The 26,757-nt window shown below is 59.3% G+C and overlaps 1 protein-coding gene across 3 annotated transcripts in view; it reads right to left on the minus strand.

Moving 5' to 3' along the window:
* Window positions 1-26,757, minus strand: part of KDM4B (lysine demethylase 4B) — a 132,892-nt gene that overhangs the window by 77,205 nt on the left and 28,930 nt on the right. For all 3 annotated transcript variants that reach the window (XM_044254483.1, XM_044254482.1, XM_044254484.1), the window contains exons 2-5: window positions 20,943-21,033; window positions 8,564-8,729; window positions 3,107-3,282; window positions 2,472-2,586 (exon numbers count right to left, since the gene is read on the minus strand). In XM_044254483.1, coding sequence (XP_044110418.1) covers window positions 2,472-2,586; window positions 3,107-3,282; window positions 8,564-8,704 — 432 coding nt within the window. In that variant the 5' untranslated portion in view covers window positions 8,705-8,729; window positions 20,943-21,033. The remainder of the gene's footprint in view (window positions 1-2,471; window positions 2,587-3,106; window positions 3,283-8,563; window positions 8,730-20,942; window positions 21,034-26,757) is intronic.

Below are 26,757 nucleotides of genomic sequence, written 5' to 3' on the forward strand. Positions count from 1 at the left end.
GGGAACTGGGTGGTGTGTAAACTACATCTCAATTATGGTTCCTTTGAAAAAAACAAAGTAGGTCAGACAACAGACAAAGGAGCAACCGATCCCCACGAGCACTGACTTAGTTGAACTCTGTGGACAAGAACGGCCCTTCGGACAAACAGGCATGTGACTTCCCCGCTCATCCTAACGCAACACAGAAACTTCAGCTCTTCTAACCCGGCAGCTGTTGGGATCAGAATCCCTTCCCAGAAGTCGTGATTCTGAGTCCAGGAAGTCGGACCGCAGGCCCTCACGGGGCTGCCCGGTGCCGGCCCTCGAGCACCAGAGCTTCCTCCCAGCTGTGGCCGCAAGAGGAGCGCCAACGACCGGGACCGTACACAAACAGCGGGAGGAGGACGGGGACAAGGCTCCCGGCCACTGAGCCCTGAGGTCTCCCCGAGGCAAGGAGGAGGACGGAAGGTCACAAACATCAAGAACGGGGCTTCCGCAAAGCCCCCAGGAAAATCGTTTTCCTCACGCTCTCACAGAGCAGGGGGCACAGCACCCAGGGACCCCCCCCCCCACTTCTGGCCTCCTGCCAGAGCCCTTCAGGGAGTTGCCCTGAGTCTGGCTGGAATGGGGCCGGAGGTGAGGCTAGGGCTGCTGTGACGGGTCCCTCCAGTCCTTGGTAGCCTAACATGGGAAAAAGGGCTTGGGCGGCTGGGCCCCTCTTGTGGGGCCGGGAAGCTCTCGAGGCCAGCAGAGGAACCCGGAGCAGTGGCAGCGCCGACGTCTGGAGGCGGCAGGCAGGACCAGCAGCCACAGCCCGGGTGGATGGACCCAGACACGCCCCAGAAAGCCCAGAGTCGCAGTCCCACTGTCCCCCAGTCAGCCTGCCACGGGAATTCCTGCACCTTGAGCCAGGCTCAAGGGCAATATGGCTCATGGTTCCGTAGGCACCTGCAATCACACACAGGGCAATGGCTCACAGTCCTGGAAAGTTCAAGGCCCTGGGGTGAGCTGCATGCCAGCTGAGGTATGCAGGGGCAGCGTGAGAGACCGGGCTACGTCCCCTCGCATTAGATGTGTCTGTGCTGACAGGGCCTCTGGGCCCCCGTCCTACTGTCCTCACCACACCCAAGGCGTGCATGTGGCAGGACGCCACGTGACCTCACGAGCTTGTCATTGCTGTGGGCTCAAGACCAAGTGGTTGAGCTCAGGGTCCCAGGGAGAAACCAAACCTCCTGGTCCAGGACACCCTTGCTGGGGGACAGCCACATACCATCTGTATCCCTTCTTGTGGATGGGGAAACCAGGGTCCAAGGAAGGGGAAACCACGGCCACGAGTCAGCTTAGTCCCTGACCTCCCAGGGCGAGGGCGTCTCCCTCGGGTTCTTAAGGGTGAGCTCCCTGAGTCTGACATGCCGGCCCTTGGTGCCCGGCTCAGAGGAATGAACCTGCCCCCACCACGAACCGGGACCCCCTAGTTGGAAGGCCAGTGGGCCCCAGGTCAGACAGGCTCCCCAAGTCGGGCGAACCGCTGGGACCCACGCGGTAGTCACGTCCTTCCAACACCTTTCGGGAAACACATTTCACCGCTTGTCCTAATGCATTCAGGAGGGTCCTGATCCTTCTGAGGGGCCTTGCTCCCAACCACACCAGCACCCCCAAGCCCGGGACGCAGGAGGCACCCCCAGCTACTCTCACGAGGAGCATGGATGAAGGACAGAGCGATCCAGCAACAGATCCTTCAGAGTGAGGACTCGGGGCGGCAGGGAGGGCAGCTGGGGAACCCCCCCCAGGGAGAGCCCCAGGGCAGAACACACGCAGGAGAGAGGCAGGCTTAAGAGCTTAGAAATCAATGGGTCTTGGTAGAGCCATCCCAGGATTATCAGATGCCCCATAAGGATTAATAAACAGTCCCCTAAAAAAGTGGGGGTCCCACTCAAACCCCCGTCTTGCCGAACAGCGGCACCTCTGCAGGGCCTCCGCATCGCGTCCCCACCAGGGTCTGGTCTGCGCCCCTGGACAGGCCCAGGCCAGCATGAGGCCCCTCTGTTGCCCCAGGTACCCCCAGGGCCCTCACAGCCCAGCCCAGGGGCTAGAACTCAGGGCCCCGGAGTCCCCCGGAGACAGAGAGATAGCACCTGGAGAGGAAAGTACCAGACTAACTGAGCATTAGGATGGCCCTGGGAGGTCAGCTACAGGCTTCCTGAGCTCAGATCGGGGTGGGGGGGGGACGACAGTCTCGCAGGACAGATTCTGCAAATCAGAAACACACCCGGATTCCTTCTTTCTTCACCTTGAGACTGAGCACATGGTTGTCACCAGGGCCCAGACAGAACATCCAATGAAGCCGGCCACAGCACTGGACCGGCACTGGGCCGCAGCATCTTGTACTGGGTTGCAAGATTAAGTCCTATTCCCATGCCTCTCCCTCCACTGCCTCCCAGGGAACGGCGTCCCTCGGTCCCCCAGTGCACGGCGGGGCCCTGGGCACTCACGTCGTCGTACAGAGAGCCGCTGATGTCTGCCCCGTAGATTGGGGACACGAAGGTCAGGTTCTTCCAGTACTTGCGCTCCAGGTCATCGAAGTCCTGGTGCCGCGGGGTACAGTACCTGGCGGACGAACAATACAGCAACCGTGGCCGTGGGGCCCACCCTCTGGGGCCCGGCTGGAGACAGGCTCTCGCCCCCACCGTGGAGCCCAGCCGGGAGAACGTGGACATGGCCCTGGGAGAGCATTTATGTGGGGCTGAGAGGGTACGGATGGGTGGCAGGCACCCCCCTGCCCTGGAGCAATACCCACTCGTCACATCTCTTCGGCCACCAGGGCCTGGGGCACCCGAGTGGGAACACACACCGGGGACCACTGGGGCAGATGAGGGACGCGGGCTCTGAGGGTTGCCCTCCGCCCTCTGCTCTGCAAATACCAGACCAGAAGCCAGGCCCTGTCTCGGGGGCCAGGACGGCAGTCCCCACCGTGTCCCACTCTCTCTACACCCCCAGAGTCAGGATCCGCCAAGGGCCCCACCTCAGGGTATCTAGAGGCCCTCAAGGTGTGGTTCCACCTCAGAGACGGCGTCCTCAGGGCCCCCCGGACACCCGCCCCGCCCCGCCCCCCAGCCCAGCCACATACTTCTCGCTGTTGGCCAGGCGGCGGTACTCCCCGACAGTCATGGCCTTTTTCTGGATGTTGTACTGTGTGAAGAGGCCTGACTGGCCCGTGACCACCTGCTGGATGGGCGCCGGGATGACCACGTCATCGATGTCATCGTACGTCTGCCGGGGCTTCCACTCCTTCGGGGGGATGATCTGCGCGGCGAGAGGGGAGTCAGCGGCGTCTGCACACAGGAGGCCACACGGCCTCCCCCCAGGAGACCGACGGCGGCTCCCCGGGCCCGCCTCCAGGCCCCACACCGCGGAGGCACCAGGAACCATCCCCAACCTTCCTCAGACTCCCAGGTGACCTGTGTGGGGCCACGGGCACTGCCTGCCGGGGCACAGCTGTGCCGGCCTCCCGACACTGCCCGCTGGGCCCTCTACAGCTCAGCCTGGGCTCCACGAACTGGGAGCGGAGCCCGCGGACCCCAGGGCCAGGCCCCCACGCACAGATGTGCCATCACAAAGCGAGCAAGCAGGTGGGGGCCCAGGGCTCCCACGCTCTCGCCCAGTGGGGCGCTCCGCGGCCACACCGCCGGCTGCGTGGAAGTCAGCACCGCAAGCCGGGCTCAGAGCCGCCCCCCACCCGGGACACCTCCAAGGGGCAAACACAGCTCTGGCTGCCAGAGGGACATAGGACAACAAAGACCGGTGAGGGCCTTCCATCATGGGACGGAGCAGATGAGGAGACCCCATAAAGGACAAAGAAACTGTAGAGAGGGGACAAGTGCTACGTGCAAAGGACAGAGAAGAGCTGGTGAGCCACCAGGGGCGGAGAGTGATAACGCCACCAACCCTAGGAGACGAGACCCAAGGAGGTCACTCCGAGGAACAGCGCGGCTACTTCACAGCGGCGGCAGGGCCTGCAGGCGACCACTCCCCACCCCAGGAGAGCCCCCAAAGGCCTGCAGGAAGGGCTTCCGGGAAGGGCTGTCCAGAGTGGGGTCACGGGGTATGCACTGAGCTCGCCCGACTGGCCTCTTGGCCCTCCTGCTTCCCCTCCTCTGCTGGGCGAGGCCTCGGGGCCGGGTGGGGGCCTCCTAGGTACCCAGCTGGTTTCTGCGAAGGCCCCTGGGGCCAAGGGCTGGTCTCCCCCAGGCCTGGGAAGGTGTCTACAAACAACAACTCTCGTTCCAAGATGTCCAGTAGGTCACCCAGCAGCTTTGGGAAAAGGAACTAGACTGACCTGTTTTTTTGTGCAGCAGCCAAGAACTCAGGAGGCCGAGGCCTCTGGCAGCTCAGGACCAGCAAGGCAAGAACACGACATCAATGCCCAAGGTGGCCGGCAGCTTTCAGAACGGCTGATATTCATTTGCCGTCCCCAAGGAGTCCCCGATAGACATCAGTGCGAGAAAAGGCTCTGCTTGGCCATGAAAACACTCATTCCCCAGTTGCCAGTTAACAACGGAAAGGTGCTGCCTCCACCGTCAGCACTCGGGGATTTACTCCAGGAGCATGAGTAACTAACAGCAGGAAGCGGAATCAGAGGCTCCCACCCGGGCTGACCCTGACCAGCGGACACTGGGCCACATCTGGGGACATCTGTGACTGCCACGACGGGGGCTGCTCCCCATGGCACCCAGGATGCCCCCAAAGGAATGACCCGCCTCAATGTCAGCAGAGCCCAGGCTGGGAACCCCGATTTAAGGTAAATGAGGACACGGCTGGTCCGTCAAGCCTCTTTCTGGGGACGTGCCCTCTCCCTGCTCCGAGGCCCCACTGCAATAAGCCACATGGGGTGTCCCTGTGCAGCAGGAAGCCTCGTAACAACGGGGTCCTGGGGTCAGCCTGCCAAGTGATGATTTTCTTGGATTTTCTTTTTAAAGATTTTATTTATTTATTTGACAGAGAGAGAGAGAGAGATCACAAGTAGGCAGAGAGGCAGGCAGAGAGAGAGGGGGAAGCAGGCTCCCCACTGAGCAGAGAGCCCGATGTGGGGCTCGATCCCAGGACCCTGGGACCATGACCTGAGACGAAGGCAGAGGCTTTAACCCACTGAGCCACCCAGGCGCCCCAACAACTTTCTCAGATTTTGAGGGAGAAGTCTCAAGAGTCAGGCGGCCAGCTCACACACCCGAGACCGGAAATGCAGCAAACACGAATCGAGGGCCGGTGGCTCCGGCGTGGGAGACCCTCTCCCGGAGGAACCGGTTCTGGGCCGAAGGGCTGGGAGCCTGGGTGGCTCCTGAGACACATGGGTGGCGCCCCCTTGCACAGAGAAGCCCGTGCTGTTTCCTCCAGCTCCCCCGCCACGCGTGTTCGCCCCCCCAGTTCCATTAGGCGAAAGCTGGCCAGAAACCAAGGTTGCAAAATGAAGCAAACACGTCATCCCCAACTGTCGGTCCCTCCTGGGAGCCTTGGGCTCCCCAGCCTGTCTCCCCTGTTGCTCACGGGCGCTGCTGTGTAGACAGCTGAGAACCCAAGAAGGGTGCTTCGGACGCACAAACTGCACTCGCGTGGACACCCCCAGGAAGGTTCTAGAAAAGGCCCATGACAGCCAGCCACGTCTAGCGCGTCTAGGACCCCAAGCCCTTGGGGAAAGCACCGTGCTGTCGCCTGACGCCCAGGGATCTCCACGAGAGCCAGGTCTGCAGGGAGGCTCTCGGGCGAACCACCTCTGATGGCTGTCGCTGGCAGACACATAAGGTACCCTGCCTCCCCTCGGGGTGCGCCAGGACAGCTCCTGGAGGGCATGCCTCAGCCAAGGCTGAGAGGGTCACACGGGCCATGCTCCCCAGGTGAAGGAGGGGACACCAGGCCGGTGGCTCAGGGCATCTGAGCAGCAGGGTTAGAAGGTGTGGGGGACCCTATAAGAGGGAATGAAGTGAGGGGCTGGTCCTGCCCCCACAGCTCCTGCTCCCAAAGCCATTTTGCAGGTGGTAGGACTGGTTGCTGGAGAAGGCACCCGCGCACCGCCTGCCTGAGGGGACAGTCCTTAGGATTGTGCCCAAGCGCTTGGCCTCGCCCACAAAACCCAGCACCACGCCCCTCCCTCACTCCCTCAACCCCAGGGCTTCCCAAGCTGCCGGCCTAGGGGGCAGGGACGTGCACAGAGCAGCCAAGGAACAAGACAGGGGCACCCCAAGAGCCCCAGAGTGGGGCTCCCCATACCCTCAGAGCCTCTTCTGACTCCAGACCCTGGCTCTGCCTATACCGGCTGAACAGCCCCCAAACCCAATTCCACAGCTTTTGCGGGGGGCTGGGGAACACAGCTGTGATGGAACTGAAAACCCCTGGCGCTACTCAGAGGAACGCACAAAGAAGGGCGGTCGAGACCTCTCAGACCAGGGCAAGGGGATGTCAGCCCCTGCAGAGCTGGATCCGGGCCAGCAGGATACCACATCCCTTCTCCAAAGAGGCCAGCACCCCTGAAAGCCCAGGGCTCCCATCCAAAAGGACGGGGGTTACCCAAGGCCCTGGGCACGTGCCTGCCAAGCCCACCCGTCTCCCCGGAGTGGCAGGGAGGCTGCCGGGCGACTCGAGGGTGCAGACACGCAGTCCTGGCCATGTGAGGGAAGGGACGTGTGTGTGTGTGTGTGTGTGAGTGTGTGTGTGGTCGGCACGGCTCTGCGATCACCAATGTCCTTCAGCCTGTAACTAGGTGTGACAGTACCCCATGCCTGCCCCACACCGCCCGTTCCCTCCCCGCACACTTGGGCGACTACCAGAGAAAGCCACAGACAAAATCCCACGGAATAAGCTAAAAAGAAGCACACAAAACAAAAGGTAGAAGGAAAACGGAGCCAGGAAACTCCTGCCTCAGGAGACATCCTGTCCACTTTCCTTCGATCCAAATAAATTAGTCAAAAATGACTCCACTGGGATTAGAACTTAAAGCAGGAATCCTGGGGCTCAAAGGAGCAGCACAGATGAAGCGGGAAGGGGCAAAGGCAGGCAAAGGCGCATTCTGGATAGTTCTGGGAGACTGGGTCACAGGGGACACGGAGCCCGCAGCCACCACAGCACCATGAATGGAAAACTCGAGAAACAGCCAGAGCCAGTGGGCCAGCCGGGAGAGAGGAGCCCCAGATAGTGAGACAGAAGAGACGGCTGGGATGAGGGCCGCGGGGTCTCACAGTGCCCTGGACAGAGCCATGTGGGACAGCGACTCGCGACACTTCCCACGAGGGACTCAGACCAGAAGGGCTCCTGCAACCTGGGAAAACTAGAAGCAGGCCAACAACAGGAGGCACGGCACAGGAGGCCCCCTCCACAAACACACACCCCACACCAGGGGCCCTCGACAGGGGAGAGCAGGTGGGAAACTGTCCCCTGACAATGGCCCGTTGGCCAGCCGGGCAGAAAACCCCCAAACCCGCCAGAACCCAGGACCCAGGGTTTCCAGCTGACGGAGTCTAAAGGGAGGGGCAAAACTAACTCAACAGTAGGGGCTCCGGTCCCCAACTGTCTGGACCACGGAACGCCGTCTCCATGCTGGTGTGCAGGGTAGGAAGCCTGCCGTGTCTCCCTGGGCTGAGATGAGAAACATAACCATAACAACGAGGGCTTGATACCCATTAAAAAACCACCCAAACCACGTAGGGGCAGGAAGAAGGGGACACACTCCGCACTATCCCCAGCCGGGCTGCTTTTGTGTGGCCCCGTGAGCCAAGAATGTGGAGTGTTGTCTTTTTCCATTTCAAATAGAGAAAAGAACAACAAAACAACAAAACAAGAATGTCTGGGGACCAGTGAACGTCCCGTGAAGTTCACATTCCGGTGCACCGTAAGGGCAGACCGAGTGGCACACGGCCCCGCCACCAGCCCGCAGGTCTCCTCAGTGGCCGAGCTGAGTGGGGCACAGAGACGGCCCCGCCCACGAGGCTCTTTGTGGAAAAAATTCCTTGACCCCTCACTCTTGAGAACAGAGAACAAGGCACCTCGGAGGAAGAGCTAGGCACACAGCAGCCACCAGACCACATGACAAGCAGGTTACAAACCCTCCAAACGATCGGGCGAGCAGTGCCACACTCGCAGCTTCCCGTGAAGCATCACGGTAAAAAGCAACATGGGCCACGCTGCTCTGTGTGCTCGCACACCGTGCGCAGGCACGGACAGGCGCACAGGAGACATGCCACGGGAAGAGACACGGTTCACGGGGACCAGACTCCCTGGAAGCCTTCCCCGACTCCCGACACCCTCCTGTCGCCACACGCCATGGGGTGAGCCGTGCTGTGCGGCACCGCCACGAGGCCCTAGGGGTCCATTACCCCCAAGGGCTGGCCCCGGCCATCGGCCCCCCATGGGGACAGGGGCTGCGGGGCTCATGTCTGCGTGCCAGGCCTACGCATGGGAGGAACTCCGTAACGTCCGCCGACAACGAGATGAGAGCGGCTCGGTGACCACTGGCACGGCCATGCCAGGCCTGGGGACGCAGGGTTCCACGCAGAGCCGAGCCGGTGGAAGGCGGCGCTGGGCCTGGGGCGTCACCCACCTTGGCCAGGCCCGCCCGGTGGGCTCCCTGGGACTCGATGTAGGCCACGTATTTGTTGAAGTCCTTAAATTCCTCCATGGTTGGGCGAAACGTCATGATTTTACAGCTCGGGTTCTGGGCCCCATGATCCTCAGACCCCATGGCTGCCGCGGAGAAGCTGTCACACCTGCGAGGAGAGGACAAGAGAGTGTGAGCGCACCAGGGCCGCCACCGTCCGGTCCTGCTAAAAATACCCGCGGCCTCGGGAAGACAAAGGCAGGGGCCGCGCCGCGAAGCTGGGGCCAGCGAGGAGCTTGGGAGCCGACTCCATCTCTCCGCGCTGGCACAGAAAACCGAGAGGGCTGCAGCTAATTAAAAACAGAGGCGCCCTAGTTCTCCAAGCCAACGCAACCCTGGAAGCCGGCGCGCTGATTTCAAGCCGCGGCCCCGAGAAAGACCAGCTTTCCTGGTCGGGGCCTTTTTGTCCCGACCGGGTGTGCCGGTGGCAGGTGTGCCAGCGGCAGCTTCAAATCAGCACGTGCACTTGGGAGCCGGGTGCCCGCGCCGACAGCAGCCCGTGTGGGGGCTCTCGGAGGGGAGTGAGGCTGGGCTCCGCACGGTCACTCTCAGCTGCAACCGCGCCCGGAAGTTTCTGCGCAGGAGCCGAGAGCCAGGCTGAGATGTCGGCCCCGAGATTCACTACAGGAGCCCGCAGAGAGGCTGGGGACAGGCTCCTCTTGGGAAGGAGGGCACACACGCTATGGCGGCCCCCTCCTGTTCCAGGAGTTAAGGGGACCCAGTGAGGCAGTCGGGAACCCACCCCAAGCAGGGAGAGCTTAGGGACCGACTCTGGGGAAGGGTCCCCTGGAAAAGGCCAGAACCCAAGGGCATACAGACCCAAGAGCGCTGAAGACAATAGCCAAACCCAATTTCCTGTGACACTCCCCGACCTCACCCCAGTAAGCGGGGCCAAGGGCAGTCCACTGGCCCTGGAAGGGGGCTCCAGTGTCGCCAAGATGCGGCCGCAGCCTCCCTGAGGCACTCCCCCTTGCAGGCACTAGAGGGCAGCATGAGCCCAGAAAGCGCAGCTAAGACCGGTGGTATCTGCTGGGTAGGTTCTGGGGGCCCCAGGCACCCCTTCCAGGCACTGCCCTCAACATCCCATCCCCCACCTGCAGGGACAGCGCTGGAACCAGGAGGACAGCACTAAGGCCCTGCTCCAGTGACAGAGTGCCTGCCACTAAGGGCTCCTGAGGGTCCTGACGCAGGGGGACAGCGCTGTCCTTGGCTGGGACCCCACCACGGGCCTCTGCCTTTTGTAAACAGCAAATCCCCAGGCTTCTCCCTGAGGGGCAGCCACCAAGCGGGAGTGTGCGTGGCACTGTGTGACAACAGTTCTGGGTGGAATCACAGGAAACCCCCATGAAAACAGCATTGTAAAGGGAAAGGGGTCGTCCCCAGCGTCCCTCCAGAGCAGCGGGCATCGCAGGACCTGGGCCACAGCCAGGCTGCCCAGCAAGGAGGCTGCCCCACGGGAACCCTGACGGCCGCCGGGACTGGCCACCACACCATCCCAACCCAGCCCCCTCGCCTGCAGCCGGGGCCCAGCACCTGCATCCCTGCCCAAGCCCCCAAACCACCCGACCTCTCCCCTCTGGCCCACATACCACCCTGTGGGGCTCTCCTACGGCCTCCGCAGCGGGCAGCAGCACACAGCATGTCTGTCCCGGGGGAGTTCATGGCCTCGGGGATGCCCTCGACTCTGACACTCTTGGGAGCATCAGCATGGCCTGAGCTGGGCTGTCAGCTGTGCAGGGAGCCACAGAAGGGCGGGGTGGTGGCAAGAACTCCCCAGGCAGGGACCACAGGTGACACACGGGACACCAACTCAAACTCGAGGCCAAACTGCAGCTAATGCTTATCGGCCTTCCTCGGCCCGCAGCCCACGGGCCGCCCACGCCCGCCAACCCCACACTCCGCCACCACACAGTGCAGCGAGCCCCCGGGGACCCCACCAAACACCCAACCTGTGCGGGTGAGCAACCCCGCCTCTGGCTGGTTATAGTCACCCTGGTCGCGGCCCCTGATCCTGAGCCCTCAGCCTGCCGCAGACGGTGCCCAGGCTGGCTGGCAGCGGGCATATGAGCACGGAACAGTTCCCAGGCCTGTTGTCCATGACTGATATGGGCGACTCGTCCCCTCCACACAAGCAGCTCGTTTCACACAGCTCACAGAGGCCACCGGGGAAATCACGTGTCCAGGCCACACACAGGCAGGTGGCACAGCCCGAGTCCCCAGCCCAACAGCTTCCAGATCTGGTCCGGCCGGTCCTGGCCAGCTGGCTGCTTCTCCCAGGCTAGCTCACGCGTGGACTACAGGGGAGGGCACACAGCCTCCTCTGAGCGCCTGGGGAGGATGCTGCCCCGGGCCCGTCGGCCACCTGGCACGGTGGGGTGGCGTGGGGGGGCAGAGGGCGCTGTGCGGTACACCCACCACGTCCCCAGGACCAGCTCCTCCCAGGCGGCACCCGGGCAGCCAGGGGTCCTGCCCACACGAGCTCCCTCGCGCATCGCAAGTCACGACGCGGAGATGAGTTTCCCGTCTCGGAGGCGGACAGAGCAGATGAGAAGACAGCAGGTGGGGCTTCTGCACATGCGCAGTGGCGGGACACGCTTCACTCTGACCGCGGGCATCGCCCAGACGCAGCTCAGTGGCGGATTATGTGTGATTTTTTCCTCTGCCTTATTTGTGCCTTTGGAAATGAAGGTTTTGAGTAGGTAAATATAAAGAAGAAAATTAAAATGGTTTTATAATCCTCACACTCCATACCCTCGACACGTTTTTTGAAGGCAGGCAAATAAAAATCATACGTGTACGTACTTAAGAAATGAAAAAGGAATCTCGGCAAACAGCAGCCCCGGGCCAACCTCCCGGTGCACTGGAAACACAGCGGGGCCAGAGGACCGCGTGAGGGGCGATCTGACAGACCATGCAGGCCGCTCCAGGAAAGACCACCGAGCTCTCCACAGGTCGGTGACACGCTGGAGAGCAGGCGCATTCCCAACGGGATGAGAAAAAGACGAACAGCCCAGTTAGTGTCTCTGATGGAAATACACGTGCGGCCAACCACGCAGAATGGCCATCCGCAGGATTAGCCTTCAAGGCCACGCAAACCCAAACCGCGATGGCAGATGCTTTGCCCCCACCGGGATGGCCGTAATCAAAACAACAAAAACAAAACAAAATACAAACAAACAAACAAAAAAAAACATACAACAACTAGTGCTGGGGAGGATGTGGAGAAATCAGAACCCTGACACACAGCTTAGGGGCAGCAGGAGAGATGGGGTGGCCACTAAGGAAAACAGCCTGATGGTCCCCAGAAAGTCACACCGAGAATTACCAGATGACCCAGCAATCCTATGCATCGAAAAGGGCCCAAGAGAAATAAAAATGTGCGTCCACATAAAAACATGTGCAGCCATGTTCTCAGCAGCACTGGCCGCGGTGGCCAAAAGGCAGAAACAACCCAGTGTCCGTCCACTGATGGATGAATGGATGCCCACGGCGTGTCCCCACCACAGGGAAGCCACCCGGCCACGAAGAGGAGTGAGGTGCTGACATGCTGCCCCGTGCGCTCAGGGAGGGAAGCAGACACAGAAGGCTGAGGTCTGGGGTTCCTTTATGGGGTGATGGAAATGTTCTGGAACTGACCGTGCGGAGGGTCACAACGCTGGGAACACACTAGAGACCACGGAATTGTACGCGTTAAGTGGGCGAACTCTACCTGTGAATTAGAGCTCTGTAAACCTGCTGCAGAAAGCGGGGGAGGTGGGTGGAGGGCGGCAGGAAAGAAAGAAGAAGAACGTTCTGCCCTTGGAGAAACAAGAGCGGGCTCCCCTCCACTACCCTCCCCTAGAGGTGTGAGCGCCCCACGCGTGGAAGCAGCACGCCCCATGGAGACCTGCAGGGATGGGGCTGGTGTCTGGACAAGGACGGGCCGCCGGGGGACAGCAGGAGGCGGTGGTTCGTGTTTAGGACGTCGCTGTGTTACTGCGAGGTGCGGCTGTGACGCCCATAATGCCCTTGGAGATGCTTGGTTAAAATACCGCATGTGAGGGCACCTGCGGGGCTCAGTCGGTGAAGCGTCTGCCTTCAGCGCAGGTCGTGATCCCAGGGTCCTGGGATCCAGGCCTGCACTGGGCTCCCTGCTCAGCGGGAAGCCTGCTTCTCCCTCTCCTCCCCACTCATGCTGTCGCTCTCAAATAAATAAAATCTTTTTTAAAAAATAAAATAAAATAAAACACCCGCATGTGTGTACGTACAACTAAAGCGAGCACGGCAGACGCGAACGCTGCTGCCCGCCAGGCCCTCCCTGGCAGCTGCACCCCCGCCCCGCTGGCTCCCTGGGCTGCGGCCAGGCGCGCCCTCCACCGGGGACCCCTTTCTCTCAGTCTCCCATGCTGGGAAGAGAAAGACCTGGAATTTTATCTCGAACTGGGGAGAAAGGATGCACAGCTCAGAGGGGAGCAAGGAGGGATTTTACTTCCAAACATCTCTGGATCCGTTTCCATCCCGCGCTGACACAATCACGGGAAACTCCTCCACGCTCAGCGGCCCGGAAGGCGCGAAGCCAGCCTGTGTCCCCTCTCTGCACTGGCCCTCGCACACCCGGCACAGGGCTCCTGAGGAGCTGGGGATCCTCCTGGGCTGAGCCCGCACCAGGACCGACCAGGGAACAAGAGGTCTTAAGCACTGGGGCCAGAAGCTGCCAAGCTGGGGACTACAACGTCCCAGAACGGCGAGCGGGAACGTCAAAGACAGATAAGGCAGCGTGAAGTCATGCGACACCTCAATCCTGGCTGCTCCCCCCAGACCCTAGCACGCTGGGCAGCAAGGGTGTGCTTGGCCCAAATTTAACATCGAAAGCGAAGGGGGCACAGGTCACACAGAGGTCTGGGAGAGATAAAATTCCAGGCAGAGGGTGGCCTGGAGAGGCGGCCTGGGAGGGAGGAGAGAGCGCGGGGTGCAGTAGGGGCCAGCCGGCCAGGCAGGCCGCGCCGGGGAGCGTGTGCTGCAGTGGGCTGACTGGGAAGCTACTGGTAGTCCAGAGCAAGGACACAGATCCCATTTACATGCTCAGAAAACCCCCTGTGGCTGTGGGCAAGAGACTACAGGCAGGGCCGGCCCTGCGGGCGCAAGACCTCAGTGGCCAGTCCCAGCCTGAGTTCAACCCTTGGCTGTCGCCCTCCTGAATTTCTCCCGTCTTAGAATGAGGAGCACTGGGGCTGCCCCTTGCCCTGGGCCCTGCGGGCTCTGCCGTCCGGCCTGGCTGCTCGGGACCAGCACGGAAGCTGGCAGGCAGGGGCAGAGCTAGGGACAACGGTGGTGAGGAGGGGACTGGATGCGTTTCGATGACAGAAGCAACAAAACTCGCCAAGGACGAGGAAGGAGGAGCCAAGTACAGGGAAGGGGGAGACGGAGGGCATGCTGGGTGAGGGAGGCTGTTTTGGATAAGACTGTGGTCGGACTTTGCAGATGAGGTGACTTAAGGACCCTGAGAGGCGGAGGAGCCTGGACCATCAAAAGAGGGAGAGAGGAGAGACGTTGGGAGCAGAGGCCGGATGGAGCCGAGGAAGGGGCCCCAGGCCAGAGAGAGCAGGCAGGCCTCTGAAGCTGAAAAAAAAATCACGAAAATCAGTCCTGCCCGTACATCTCCGGAAGAAGTAGCCCCGCCCACGCCTTGCCTTTAGCCTATAGGGTCACTCACACTCACCGCCTCCCAGAAGTGGATAAAGTCACCAGGTTCGAGGCTATTGGTTACAGCGAGCCAGTAGGCGAGCGTGCTTCTGGAAAGCTCTTCGTGATTTCCATGCATGTGACCTCCCCAACCCCAGGACCGTGACTCCCGCAGCTGTACCAGCCGGCCCCCTCACACGACAGGGACCCTGGAGCCCGCATCTCCCCAGGCCTTTCGATCTGAGTGTCACTCGACTTCCAGCCACACGCCGGGCAGGCAGGAGCCACAGGCCTGGGCCCGGCTGGGGGCTCCCGCCTCCACCCTCGCTGCTGGCCCACACCAAGCCAGGCCCACCACCTGTGCAGAAACAGGGTGGCATCCTGAAGCCAGAGGCAGCCGGGGTGTCCACCGGGCGTACCCTTTAACAGGAAGGGCGGCCTCTCGGTGGGTTCCCTGGCAACGACTTGCCTGAGCCAGGCCCCAAAACCTCGGGCAGGATTAGAAAGCCTCCCCCTCTCTGCTCCTCACTCTGAGGCTAAGAGCGGGGATCCGTACACACCAGCAACCACCGACCAACACCCTCCATCCAAATGGGTGAACTGCAAGCACGTGACTACATCTCAATAAAGCTCTTCATGTTTTTAAGGTCGTTTGTTTCTTGACCTGATGCCCTCCTGGCCACCTGCAGCCCCACCCGGAAGCAAATGGACTGCAGCGCGTGGGGGCAGCATCCCAGCTGTCCTGGGCAGTCTTGGGTCACCCCTCCCCACCCCGGAAGAGGAACAAGCCCAGGGATGTGTCCCAAGAGCAGAGACTCTGGGCCGGACTGACCGGGGCTACCTGCTGCCGTCTGGGTCATTCTCTGGGTCACGGTCACCTAGGCCCGGGAAAGCCGTCCTGGGTTACCAAACCACACACACTGGCACCTGACCCAGGATCGTCTTCAAAGGCAGGGACTCACGAGCTGGGGACGGGCCACCCTGGCCACCCTGAGGAGTCCTCCACCACCATGGGCACCGCACTGCCTGGCTGGGTGGCCGTGCTTCCCACCCCCAACCCCACGGCTGCCACCCCCTTGGGAGCAGAAGGCTCTCGCTGTATCTGGACTTCAACCATGGGGCAGAAGCCCCGCAGATCCTGACAGTGGGGGTGCACCAAGCCGCAAGAGCCGCCCCCAGGGCTGGGTGAGAAACGCCTGAGGGACGGGCCCTTCCCTGCCAGGGGACAGCCCCTCAGCCAGCACACGCTCTGTCCGTCCCTATGGGAACTAGAGTCAGGGATGAGAGGGCTCCCTGGCCCAGAGTCAGATGGGCTCGGAGACTGACCCCAAGGGATAATGGGGCCCAGCAGCAGACATTTTCCAGAAACTGAATGGGTGGAACCCGCAGCTTTGAGGTTTTGACATTCAGTGTGCTGGAAAGCACGTCCCCGGAGCAAATGTAAGCTTACGAGGAAGGTTAACCATGAGGGAAGGATAACCTTGAGAGATATTTAAATCCACTTATCTTGAAAAGTATTAGGGGCCCCACAACATGAGGTCTGAAACTTCCCTGGGGACCCCAGTCCTTCTCGGCGAGGCCCATCCCCTGCCCCAAGGGGGCATCTCTCCCCTAGCTCTCTATCGGGGGCCCTTGCCTGCACCTGCCCCGCCAGTCTCCGTGCCAGGTGGTCTGGCCATCAGATGAAGCTCAAAGCTCAAGCCACAGGCTCCCTGGCCCACCTCCATATGGCTTCTGCCAGCAAAGCACGGCTCCGGACAGGGGACAGCAGAGGGGCCCCAGAGCAGGAGCGGGTCCCAGGAGGGGCCTCCACTCCTTCACCAGGGATCGACCTGGAACCTACTGCGGAGGTGACACAAGGCCCCCCCAGCCCCCATCGCCACGCCAGCTGCGCGGGCTGTGACCCACGAGCAGCTCTGCATGGGGTCGGGGCACAGCAGGAGAGACCGAGTACGACGCGCTCTGTGTCCTCCTCCTCCACCAGGAGCACCTGGTACACCCCAGGTTCTCCACAAGCCACGGGCACAATCCCTGACTCATGGAGACCTCATGGCGAGGGGGTGGGGGGGACACCACCTGCTGACCCCAGTGTCATGAAGCCTCCGCTTCGTGGAAGCCTCTTCATGGAGCCTCTGCTTCCGCTCTCTGGCCCGAGGAGCCCCAGCTGGGGGAACTTTGGTGCTGACCCTCCGAGCAGCGGCGAGATGAGCCGGTGGGAGAAGGGGGCCCAGGAGGACAGCCCACGAGGGCAGGCCGTGGGCGGAAGGACTGGGCGCAGCCCGGGGAGGACGCCAGACTTGCTCGAGCGTGCTCCCACCGACTTGGCCGGCCGCAGACGGTCACAGAGACAGAAGGGGACAGAGCAGGCAGGGCGTCTCCCAGAGGCAGGAACAGAGGCAGCCAGGGCCAAGTAAGAAAGGCAAGGTCTAGAGCCGCGAGGAAGGCAACATCGCTGGACCAGGTTCTCGTGGCACCGAACAGGCGGGGGGCCGCGGGCAACAGGCCGAGGACCAGCCTCATGCTGGTGTGAGAGTTACACAAAGTCCAAAACGCCCAAACGAAGCATCACCCCGTGCGCTCAGTGCTGTGGTCAGCAATGGCAAACCATGACAGACTAATGGCTTCAAACCTCCGAACTTTAGTAACTTGTCCTCTGGAGGCCAGAAGTCTGTCCCGGAGGGCATGTGGGCTGCGTTCTTTCTGAGCTTCCCTGCCTTTTCCCGCTACCAGAGGCCCGGCATCCCCGGCCCGCACCCACCCCAGCCCCAGCATCCTCCCCGCCCACAGAGCGGGGTCCGCCCATCTCTCGGACTCCCACCCTCCGCCTCCCTGTCGCACCGACACTTGTGTCGACATCTGGGCCCCAGGTGATCCACGAACATGTCCCATCTTGGGGGCCGTCACGTAATCCCAGAGGCCAAGACCTTTCTACCATGCGAGGGAATGCAGTCCCAGGTCCCCGGGAGTGGGCTGCGGGCCCCTCCGGGGACACGGTTCAGTCTGCTGCAGGTGCCGTGGGAAAAACCCATCACACAGAGAAAGAAGGAACGGTCGTCACATCGCCCCAACCCGGAGACTGCTGCCGCGGGGTCCATCTCGGGGAGATGAGCCCAGCTGCCCATGCTCGCTCAGACGGAAGCACTTTCTAGAAAATCGGAAACGGGACAGAGCATAAACGGGCCCACGACCCCTGGTGTCCCTGCAGTCTACACAGGCGTGGACAGTGCCCTGGGCCACGGAGAGGAAGAGCGCCCTCCTCAGGCCACAGTGTTAGATCCGCTGTGGGGGTGGGGAGCCAGAGGCAGGGACGGGGTCAACAGGAGCTGTGCCCACACGCGTGACCCCTGCAGACAACCTCGCCCTGCAACTCCACATGGGCACTGGGGGAACGGGACCCAGGACAGCCACTGCAGAAGCAGGGCACCAGTAACTCAGAAGGTGACGCAGAGAGGGACCCCGTGACCCAGCAGCTCCACGCGAGGCGTCCCCCCAAGAAAACCAAACCACGCGTCCGCACAGAAACTTGTATGTGAATGTCCACCGCAAACTCAAGAGTCCACTGACGGATGAACAGCTACACAGAGCGTGTCCCCCCCACACGCACACGCCCCGTGGCCGTGAACAGAAGCGAGGCGCTCGCATGCGTAGCCCCGGGGACAGACCCCAAGTCCACAACTCAGACACAGACACAGAAGGCCACAGGGGGTGTGAGTACACATGTGTGACACGCCCACAACAGGCTCCTCCATGGACAGGATGGGGGCTCCCCGGGGGCCGGGGGCTGGGGCTGGGGAACGGGTGACTGCTTCCTGTACCTCACACATTACAAGATGCAAAGTTTCTTGGGGTGATAAAACCTTCTGGAATTAGGTGATGGTGATGACGGCTGCAGATCTGTGCAAACATACTAAAAATCACTGAACTGTATACTTTAAAGGGTGACTTTTTTAAAGATTTTATTTATTTATTTGACAGACAGAGATCATAATTAGGCAGAGAGGCAGACAGAGAGAGAGGAGGAAGCAGGCCCCCTGCTGAGCAGAGAGCCCGATGCGGGGCTCGATCCCAGGACCCTGAGATCATGACCTGAACAGAAGGAAGAGTCTTAACCCACTGAGCCACCCAGGCGCCCCCATAAAGGGTGACCATTGTGATAGGCGAATTACATCTGCGTAAGAATGAATTTTTTTTACAGAGTCCACAGCAGCCTACTGGGGACCTGCCGGGCCGCAGTGGACCAGTCCGGTTTGTCTCAAGGACTCCGATCTCCTCAAAGGCCCCAGGCCTTTTGGAGTAAGGAGTCAGCAGCTTCATTCACGTCTCCCCCGCTCTGCCAGAGAACCTTCTCACACCTTCCAGTCGTGGCGCCCAGTTTCTTCAGCTGTAGAAAGGCCCGACTGTGGGCGAGGACAGGTCAGGACGAACGCAGCAAGGGACCACTAAAGATTAATCTAGCCACGTGGGGAAGCTATGCTCACAGAGCGTGTCCCACGGATCTGGGTGCAAAGAGGACAGAGTGGACAAGTTCTAGAGAACTGGTTGCCTTACAACAAAGCACAACTTCTTTCTATTTTTTTTAAGATTTTTTATTTATTTATTCGACAGGCAGAGATCACAAGTAGGCAGAGAGGCAGGCAGAGAGGGAAGGGGAAGCAGGCTCCCCGCTGAGCAGAGAGCCCGATGTGGGGCTCGATCCCAGCACCCTGGGATCATGACCTGAGCCGAAGACAGAGGCTTTAACCCACTGAGCCACCCAGGCGCCCACAACGAAGCACAACTTTGAAGGGTAAAAGCAATCAATATCTTAGGAGACACAGAAGAAACCATTTCCAAATCAGCCAGCCCCAGCGAGCAACAAGCGAGCCCAGGTTAAGGACGGTTAAGGACGGTGCACCTTTTCTCGACAGGACCGCACAGTGAACCCTCTCGCCGTGGCAGGTCACACGGTCTCTGTCACAACCGCTCATTCCGTTCTACCATCGTGAGGAGGAAGCTGACAGAGACGACATGTCAATGAACGCTGTATGCTGATAAAACTTTATTTACAAATCCAAGCAGTGGGCCAGATTGGTCTGTAGACCAGTTTGCTGACCCCAGAACCAGACGCCCAAAGTTTACCCTTTAAGAAACAAAACCTCTACTTCACCCCTTCTAAAAGGGCACCTGAGTCCCACTGCCCATTTCCCCGAATTCCGAAATCATAGAAAGACAGAGAAAGCCACGATCCAGCCCATGCTTAGTCCTATCGGCCTCGTGGCCTTGGAGATCAACCCTGAAGACAATTCTCAGACCACCGGGAACAGCCAACGTGAAATGGCCGGGGAGCACACGGGACCGTTCATCCCACACTGACCAATCCTCCACGCAGGTCACTGCCACACCCTCAACCCTGCTCCCTGGATGTGAGCTGGGAGGTGATTAGGCCGTGCCCTGTCTTCTTATGAGCAACAGCACTGAACCACCATCAGAGGCCACCTCCTTAAAACCCTCTGTGCCCTTATTTATTAGCAAAGTACGGGGAGCGGGGGCACCTGGGGGGCTCGGTCGGCTAAGTGTCTGCCTTCAGCTCAGGTCATGATCCCAGGGTCCTGGGATCAAGTCCCACATCAGGGTCACTGCTCAGTGGGGAGCCTGCTTCCCCATCTGCCTGCCGCTCCCCCTGCCTGTGTGTATGCGTGCACTCTCTCTCTGACAAATAAATAACATCTTTTTTAAAAAAAGATGTTATTTATTTATTTATTTTACAGAGATCACAAATAGGCGTAGAAGCAAGCAGAGAGAGTAGAAAAAGCAGGCTCCCTGCTGAGCAGAGAGTCCGATGCGGGGCTCGATCCCAGGACCCTGGGATCATGACCTGAACAGAAGGCAGAGGCTTTAACCCACTGAGCCACCCAGGCGCCCCTAAATAAAATCTTTTAAAAAACAAAAAAAGAAAAGTACTGGAGGAAGTAGAAAGCTTTAAAGCCCAGAGCCCCTGGGCAATAGGATTCTTTCAAAGGTATTTCAAAAACAATTCTGCATTTTTTTTTTTTTAAAGATTTTATGTATCAGAGAGGGAGCAAGCAAACAGACACAAGCAGGGGGAACAGCAGGCAGCAGGAGAAGGAGAATCAGGCTCCCTACAGAGCAAGGAACCTGATGGGGGCTCAATCCCAGGACCCTGAGATCATGACCTGAGCCGAAGGCAGAGGTTTAGCAATCTGAGCCACCCAGGCGCCCCATAATTCTCCATTCCTAAAGCTCCCAGTCACCACTCCACTGTGGCGGGTCACCATTTCCTGTAGGGCATGGGGATGGGGTGAGTATGTCCTTCGATGAGCCCAGAAGCACTGTCCCACCTGTTCCGTGTGACACAGATGAGGCCGCACAAGCCGTGTGATCCCAGCATCCCCCAAAATGCACAACGTCAAGTGTGGCCCAGGCATCAGACGCTGAAGGACCAGAGCACAAATGTGAACATGTGGACTGGAGAAGAAATAGCCGCAGAACAAACCCCAGACCGGCCTCTAGGCTCCTCGGCCTGGACCCTGGACACCCGTAAACTCGGGACCAAACAGGAGCCACCATCGCCCAGCAGGGCGTGCGCAGGCCTGGGAGGGGCTGTGGCCGGCAGCGCCCTGCTATTCTGCGGCCACCTGGGCCCAGGGGCCCGAGAACTTACTTCGGAGACCGGTTGTAGCCAAGGCCGTGAGGAGAGGTGCCCCGGGAACTGGCACAGGTTCCTTATCAGGTCCCAGCAATGGTGACGGTTCCTAAAATGCAAAATAAAAGCGCGATTAACTAAACGCACGTTTAAACCTTAAGTCCAGATTCCACTCCGAACAGCTGCCCATAGCCCAAGGACGTCACCTTCACTTAGACGTTTCCAATTCCTTGCCAATTTGCAAGAACACTAAAATCCATAGCTATAAGCACTTTCCCCATTAAAGTCCTCCCGCGATTGCCCATTTTAAGCTCAGCCCCTAAAAATCAGTAGCAGAGGAAGTGAGAGGCACCTTGAAACAATCAAATTAAACCAAAGAAGCTTCTGAAAACCTTAAAGTACGGGCAGCCTCTGAGAGGTTTATGAGAAGTTCTGCCTCCTCCAAAGCCCCACAGCCAGGAAGGCAACCCTCCAAGGAGGAGAGTCACAGGGACAACACCAATGCCCAGCGGCCACCACCCGCGCCCCCAGCAGACAGAGAGCATACGGAGAGAGCAGAGCAGGGGCAGCACAGAGCCAAGATCCCACGGGGGGCAGGGTCCCAACCACTGACTTCGTAGCTGGGCAGAAAGACCCCCAACACTGAACGGTTGCAGGACAAGGCTCCCGACTTTGGGTGTAACCCCAAGACCCTTGACAGTCCACCGTGGCCACTACCTTGACTCTCCCAACCTCCCTGCCCTCACCTCTCCCCAGCCCCACCCCCACTCCGTGCCTTCACGAGCCTGCCATCCAGGACACCAGTGTCCCCCACGGCCTGTCTCCCTGGGCAGGGCAGCTCCCCCCACGGGCTGTGGCTTCATTAAATGCAGTTTCACACACTTCCGCCACATAACACAAGCTTCACCCACACCCCTCACGGCGTGCGATGTAGGCTGGAATTTTCTCTTATTTTTCTCTGGTTTTTAAAATTCCTGGGCATAACCCCATCAAACAGATCTCACTGGCTTTTAAAAGGTCAGGCCCTGGTTTGAACGACAACAGCAAGCTGTGGGATTGCTGGACCTCGGACTGCACACACCTTCTGGACGGGGTGAACCGCTGGGGGCTCTCCCGATGGCTCCTGCGCCAAGATCTCCCACCTGTGCGGCTGAGCCTTCCCCGCTCCACAGCCGGTGGGCACCTGCCATTGGCAAGGCTGAAGACTTAGGATGTGAGGACTGGGGAAGCTTCCAGGAGCTGTGGCTGGCAGTCACAGCCCCCAAGATGTCCAGGTCCTAAGCCCATCTGTGGCCACGCCCCCTTTCCACAACAAAAGGGACTCTGCAGGGGGTGTTAAGTGAAGGACCCTCGGAGATAGAAAGAGGATCCCGGATTATCTGGGCGGCCCCAGGTCCCCACAAGAGTGGAGCAGGAGGCTCAGAGTCAGAGAAAGAGACACAACAACACCAGCAGAGGTCACAGAGACACACCGCGCAGAGGGAGGAAGGGGCCATCAGGCAGGGAATGGGACACGGCCTGGAGCCTCCAGGGGGAGCCCGCCCTACCCACCCCCTGACGGTAGCAGCCAGGGAGACCCAGGTCTGGCTTCTGGCCTCCAGATCTGAGATCGTCACTGGGCGCTGTTTTAAGTCACTAAGTCTATGGTTCCAACAGCGCAGGGAGACTAATGCGGCAGCTTTGAGGTGCGTTTCCTGGACTTCAGAGGGGCTGAGGGGTCCTTCCATGTCCATGGACGGCACAGGCTCCAGCGAACTGCAGGCCTCCACCTTTCACTCCTGTGTTGATGGGACCCCGGGTCTCCCTCATCATTCGGAAGTGTCCCTGTGGGGGCTGTTTCCACGCCAAGCATGGGCCGCCCCTACCAGTGCATGGCCGGAAAGACAGAGAGACCCCCAGGGCCTGGGCTTCTCAGCTGGACAGACCTCAGTCTGCTGCTCCCCAGGACTGCCAGGCCACCAATGCCATGGGTCCTTCGGCCCTCATGCTCGGGGGGCCAGGAGCACTGACCCCAATTCCTGGGTCAGATGCTGAAGTGAGGCCTCCATCCACTCTGACCCATGTCCACAGTGGACAAGAGGCGAGGTTCACCCGCCTCCACGGCTGGCTGCCACCCACCCAGGAGGCTCTGGGATGCCAGGGCCTGGCCTCAGACACGGCCACAGGCCCACTGGGCACAAAGCAGTCTGGCGCTGAGGGATCAAAGGGCCCCAGAGTGTGGGCCAAGCACGGTGACTTCCCCCAAATAGAACACCATGGGAACTGGGAAGAATGACTTCGCAGGGGTGACACCTGATGGCCCACCTCAGCCAGGGGACCAAGGCCAACATCTGCAGTGACAAGCCATCCCCTGAGATGGCATCAGGAGAAGGACACTTGACTCAGGGATCCTCCTCCCCAAACCCCCCCCCCCAGGTCTCACCATGAGAAAAGCCCCAGACAAATCCAGGGAAGGGGATTCCTACCAAACCCCTGCCCCGTCCCCTGCGCCACCGTCAAGGGGCACCAAAAACCAAGGAAGTCTGAGAAACAGTCCCAGCCCGGAGGAGCCCAAGGAGACGTGACGACTCTGTCACGTGGGAGCCGGGGACAGGGTCCTGAGACGGAAAAGGGACGCTGGGGGAAACTGAGAAAATCGGAATAAATTGTGGAGTTTGCTTACTAAGAGTGTATCGCCACATCTGCTAACTGCAACAGGGTCCCCGTCCGATGGAAGAGCCCAGCAGAGATTCATCGGGGGACGGGGGTGGGGGGTAACACTCTCAATTTCTTTGCAAATTCAAAATGGTTTTACTTTTTTTTTTTTTTTTTTAAATAAAGTCTCAGTAATTTTTTAAAAGAAAACAAAAGAGAAAGGCCCAGGCAGGCTGGGTTTGATGCCTCCCATTGCCCAGGCTGGCCCGGCCCAGCCGCTGACCTCACTGTGGGTCCCGGGAAATCTGGGGCGCTAAGAATAGAACCCGGGAGGGGAGTCCAGTTGCAGCAAGGTGAGAGCCTCCAGTGACGGCCTGAGACATCAGACATCGAGGCCCCTAAAAGGCACAGTCTGACCATTTTCTCTCTTGAAGAGGCTCAATCTGGCCGTTAGAAGATGTAGTCGTTCCAACGTGCCCACTGCGAGCAGGCAGTCACTGAAGCGGCGTGCAAAGCGGCCTCTGCAAAGGGCAGGCAGGCGGGGCCAGGAAGCAGCAGCAGCAGGAAACAGGGGATGAGCCAGCTGTACCTAAAGGCCGCGGCATTAGGAACTGCCACCAGTTCCACCCCGCAGGCTTGGCCTCCCCACCCCGGGTGAGGTAGTCCAGTCCCCTGGCCCTATCAGCTCTCAGCTCCCGGGGGCTGACCCTCGGGTGGGTTCGGAGGGCTGGCCCCCACTAGACCACCCTGCCCACTCTTGCCCTGGAGCTGCTCGTGGGGTTCTGAGAGGCAGAGAGCTGTGCGGGCAGCCTCTGGGCCAGACGGGAAAGGAGCCCTTACCCTACTCACACAGCGACCTGACCCAGAAGGGCTTACTGTCTGCCTGCTCTTCTACAGCCACGAGCCCCAAGGGGTAACCCTTCCCAGGGGATGTGATCATGAAGGACGGACACAGGACCCCCAAGAAGGCATGCCCGATGACCAAAGCAAGGACAATTCAGGAAACAGAATAAATCGTGATTGTACTAGACCATAAGCCCCAGGATAGAACAAATACGTGGAAGTCTTCACCGACTTCCAAAATGAAAAACACACCATAAACGAGGGAGAAGGAACTGCGCTCTTCCACAAAGAATTCTAATCAGAATACGGAGAAGCAGCAAGGCTGCCAGAGAGCTGCGTTGTGAGCATCAGAGTAACAACTACGGCAGGGAAGACCCACAGAGGGGCACTGCAAGGGACAGGCAACAGTTTGAGAGGAAACAAGGTATTTGCACAGTCCCCAAAGGGATAATTCATAACTTTCCAGTGGAGGCTCCTGGCCGGCTCCTCCATAACCATGGGATCGAGTCTGATTTCACCAGCACAGAGACACACCAACATCCTGCACGGAGAAGGCAGCTGGCCCCAAACTGCGTCACCTTCCTCTGATCCCAAGAAAACACCAGACAGAGCCAAGTGGAGGGACATTCCGCAAAATCCCTGACCTCTGCTCTCCAAAAGCGTCGAGGTCACAAACGATCAGGAAAAACCGAGAAACAGTCCCAGTCCAGAGGAGCCAGGGGAGACTTGAAACTAAATTCATGACAGGGTCCCAGACGGGGCTCTGGGGCAGAAAAGGGCCATGCGTGTGACCAGTAGGGGAATCCGAAGAAATGCTAAATACTATTCCTCCATGCTCTTGTTTACTTTGGGTTATTCTTCTCTGGTTACGCTAGAAGCTAACACAGGGAGGTAGCTGAAAAGGACCCGAGAACTCTCTGTACTGTCTTTGTAACATTTCAATAAGTCTAAAATTATTTCAAAATAAAAACTAAAAAAAAAAAAAAAAAAAAAAAAGCAGCAGCAAAAGAAGAAGAAGAAGAAAAAGCCAACCTTTACCTCTGTCCTGTGAAGCCCACTGCACAGCAGGGTTTAGCTGAAAGAGGAGAGAGGCTGTAAAAAGATCCAAACTGATAAGAAAAGAAAAAGCAAGCTGACACCACACTACCATCGAGTTTCAGGACCCGATAAAGACCAACCTGCCGAATGCAAGTTTCAGATCCTTCCTGTTTGAAAGCAAAGAAAAAGCGACATATTTCCTCAATCTCTGCATACTGGCGAAAGAGCCTCTTATTTACAAATAGCTCACCAGATCCCCATATCCTCACGGACGCCGCAATCCCACTGCAGAAGTCGCGAGGGCTCCGCTAGGGAAGTGGCGGGCACCCCAGGCTGTCTGGATCCCAACTAAGAAGGGTCTGGTCTCACTGCATGGTAAGAACCACATCATTTTCCTCAATGCCCACCCCCGAGACCAGATCTAACTCGGGTGACAGAACCACAGTAAGCAAGATAGTGTGGAGCCAGCATAAAGATGGTCACGGAAATTAGTGCGAGAGTTGACATCAGCCCAGAAATAAACCCACCCTGTGAAGCCAGGTGATTTTCAAGGAGGCTGCCCAAACCATTCCACAGGGAAAGAACGGTCTTTTCAACAACGGGATACCCGCGGGGAAAAGAAATGAAGCTGGACCCCTACCTCACACCACATGCAACTCAGCTCAAAAGGATCACACACCTAAACTCGGGAGCTACAACTGTAAAACTCGCAGAGGAGAGAACACACGGATGCAGCCTGCTGACCATGGGTCAGGCAACGGTTTCTCGATGCCGCACTAATAGCACAAGCGAAAGAGAAAGAACAGAGAAATTAGACTGTGTGCTTTGAAGGATGTGGTCAAGAAAGGGAAGACCACCCAGGGAATGGGTGACGGTATCTGCGGATCTTCTATCGCCTCAGGGACTTGTATCCAGAACATATAAAGAACTCTTAAGGATCAATGACAGAAAGACAACCAGATCTGCAAACAGATGAGAGATCTGAAGGGATGTTTCTCCAAAGAAGATCAACAGCCGACCGGCACATGACAAGATGCTCGACATCACAGCCACAGAGCAAGGGAGGAAAAAAAGAACGCAAAACTCCAGGGAAAGTGATGACAGAGCAGTCGGGGCCTGTCACTGAGGCGACAGAGCCGTATCACTGTGAGAATTACACTTGTCACAGCAATGTCATGTCCCTCTATGTTCTCTCAGGCTTTCTCCCTGGAGAGCACGGAGGGGTCAGGGTGACAAGCCCGGGCTCCAGAGACTTGGGCCCAGCTCCAGCCTTGCGACCTGGGCCAAGTTCCTACTTTCTGGGCCTCAGTTTCCTCAT

This window comes from Neovison vison, chromosome 6 (genome assembly GCF_020171115.1).
Source record: "Neovison vison isolate M4711 chromosome 6, ASM_NN_V1, whole genome shotgun sequence".
Classification (NCBI taxonomy): Eukaryota; Metazoa; Chordata; class Mammalia; order Carnivora; family Mustelidae; genus Neogale; species Neogale vison.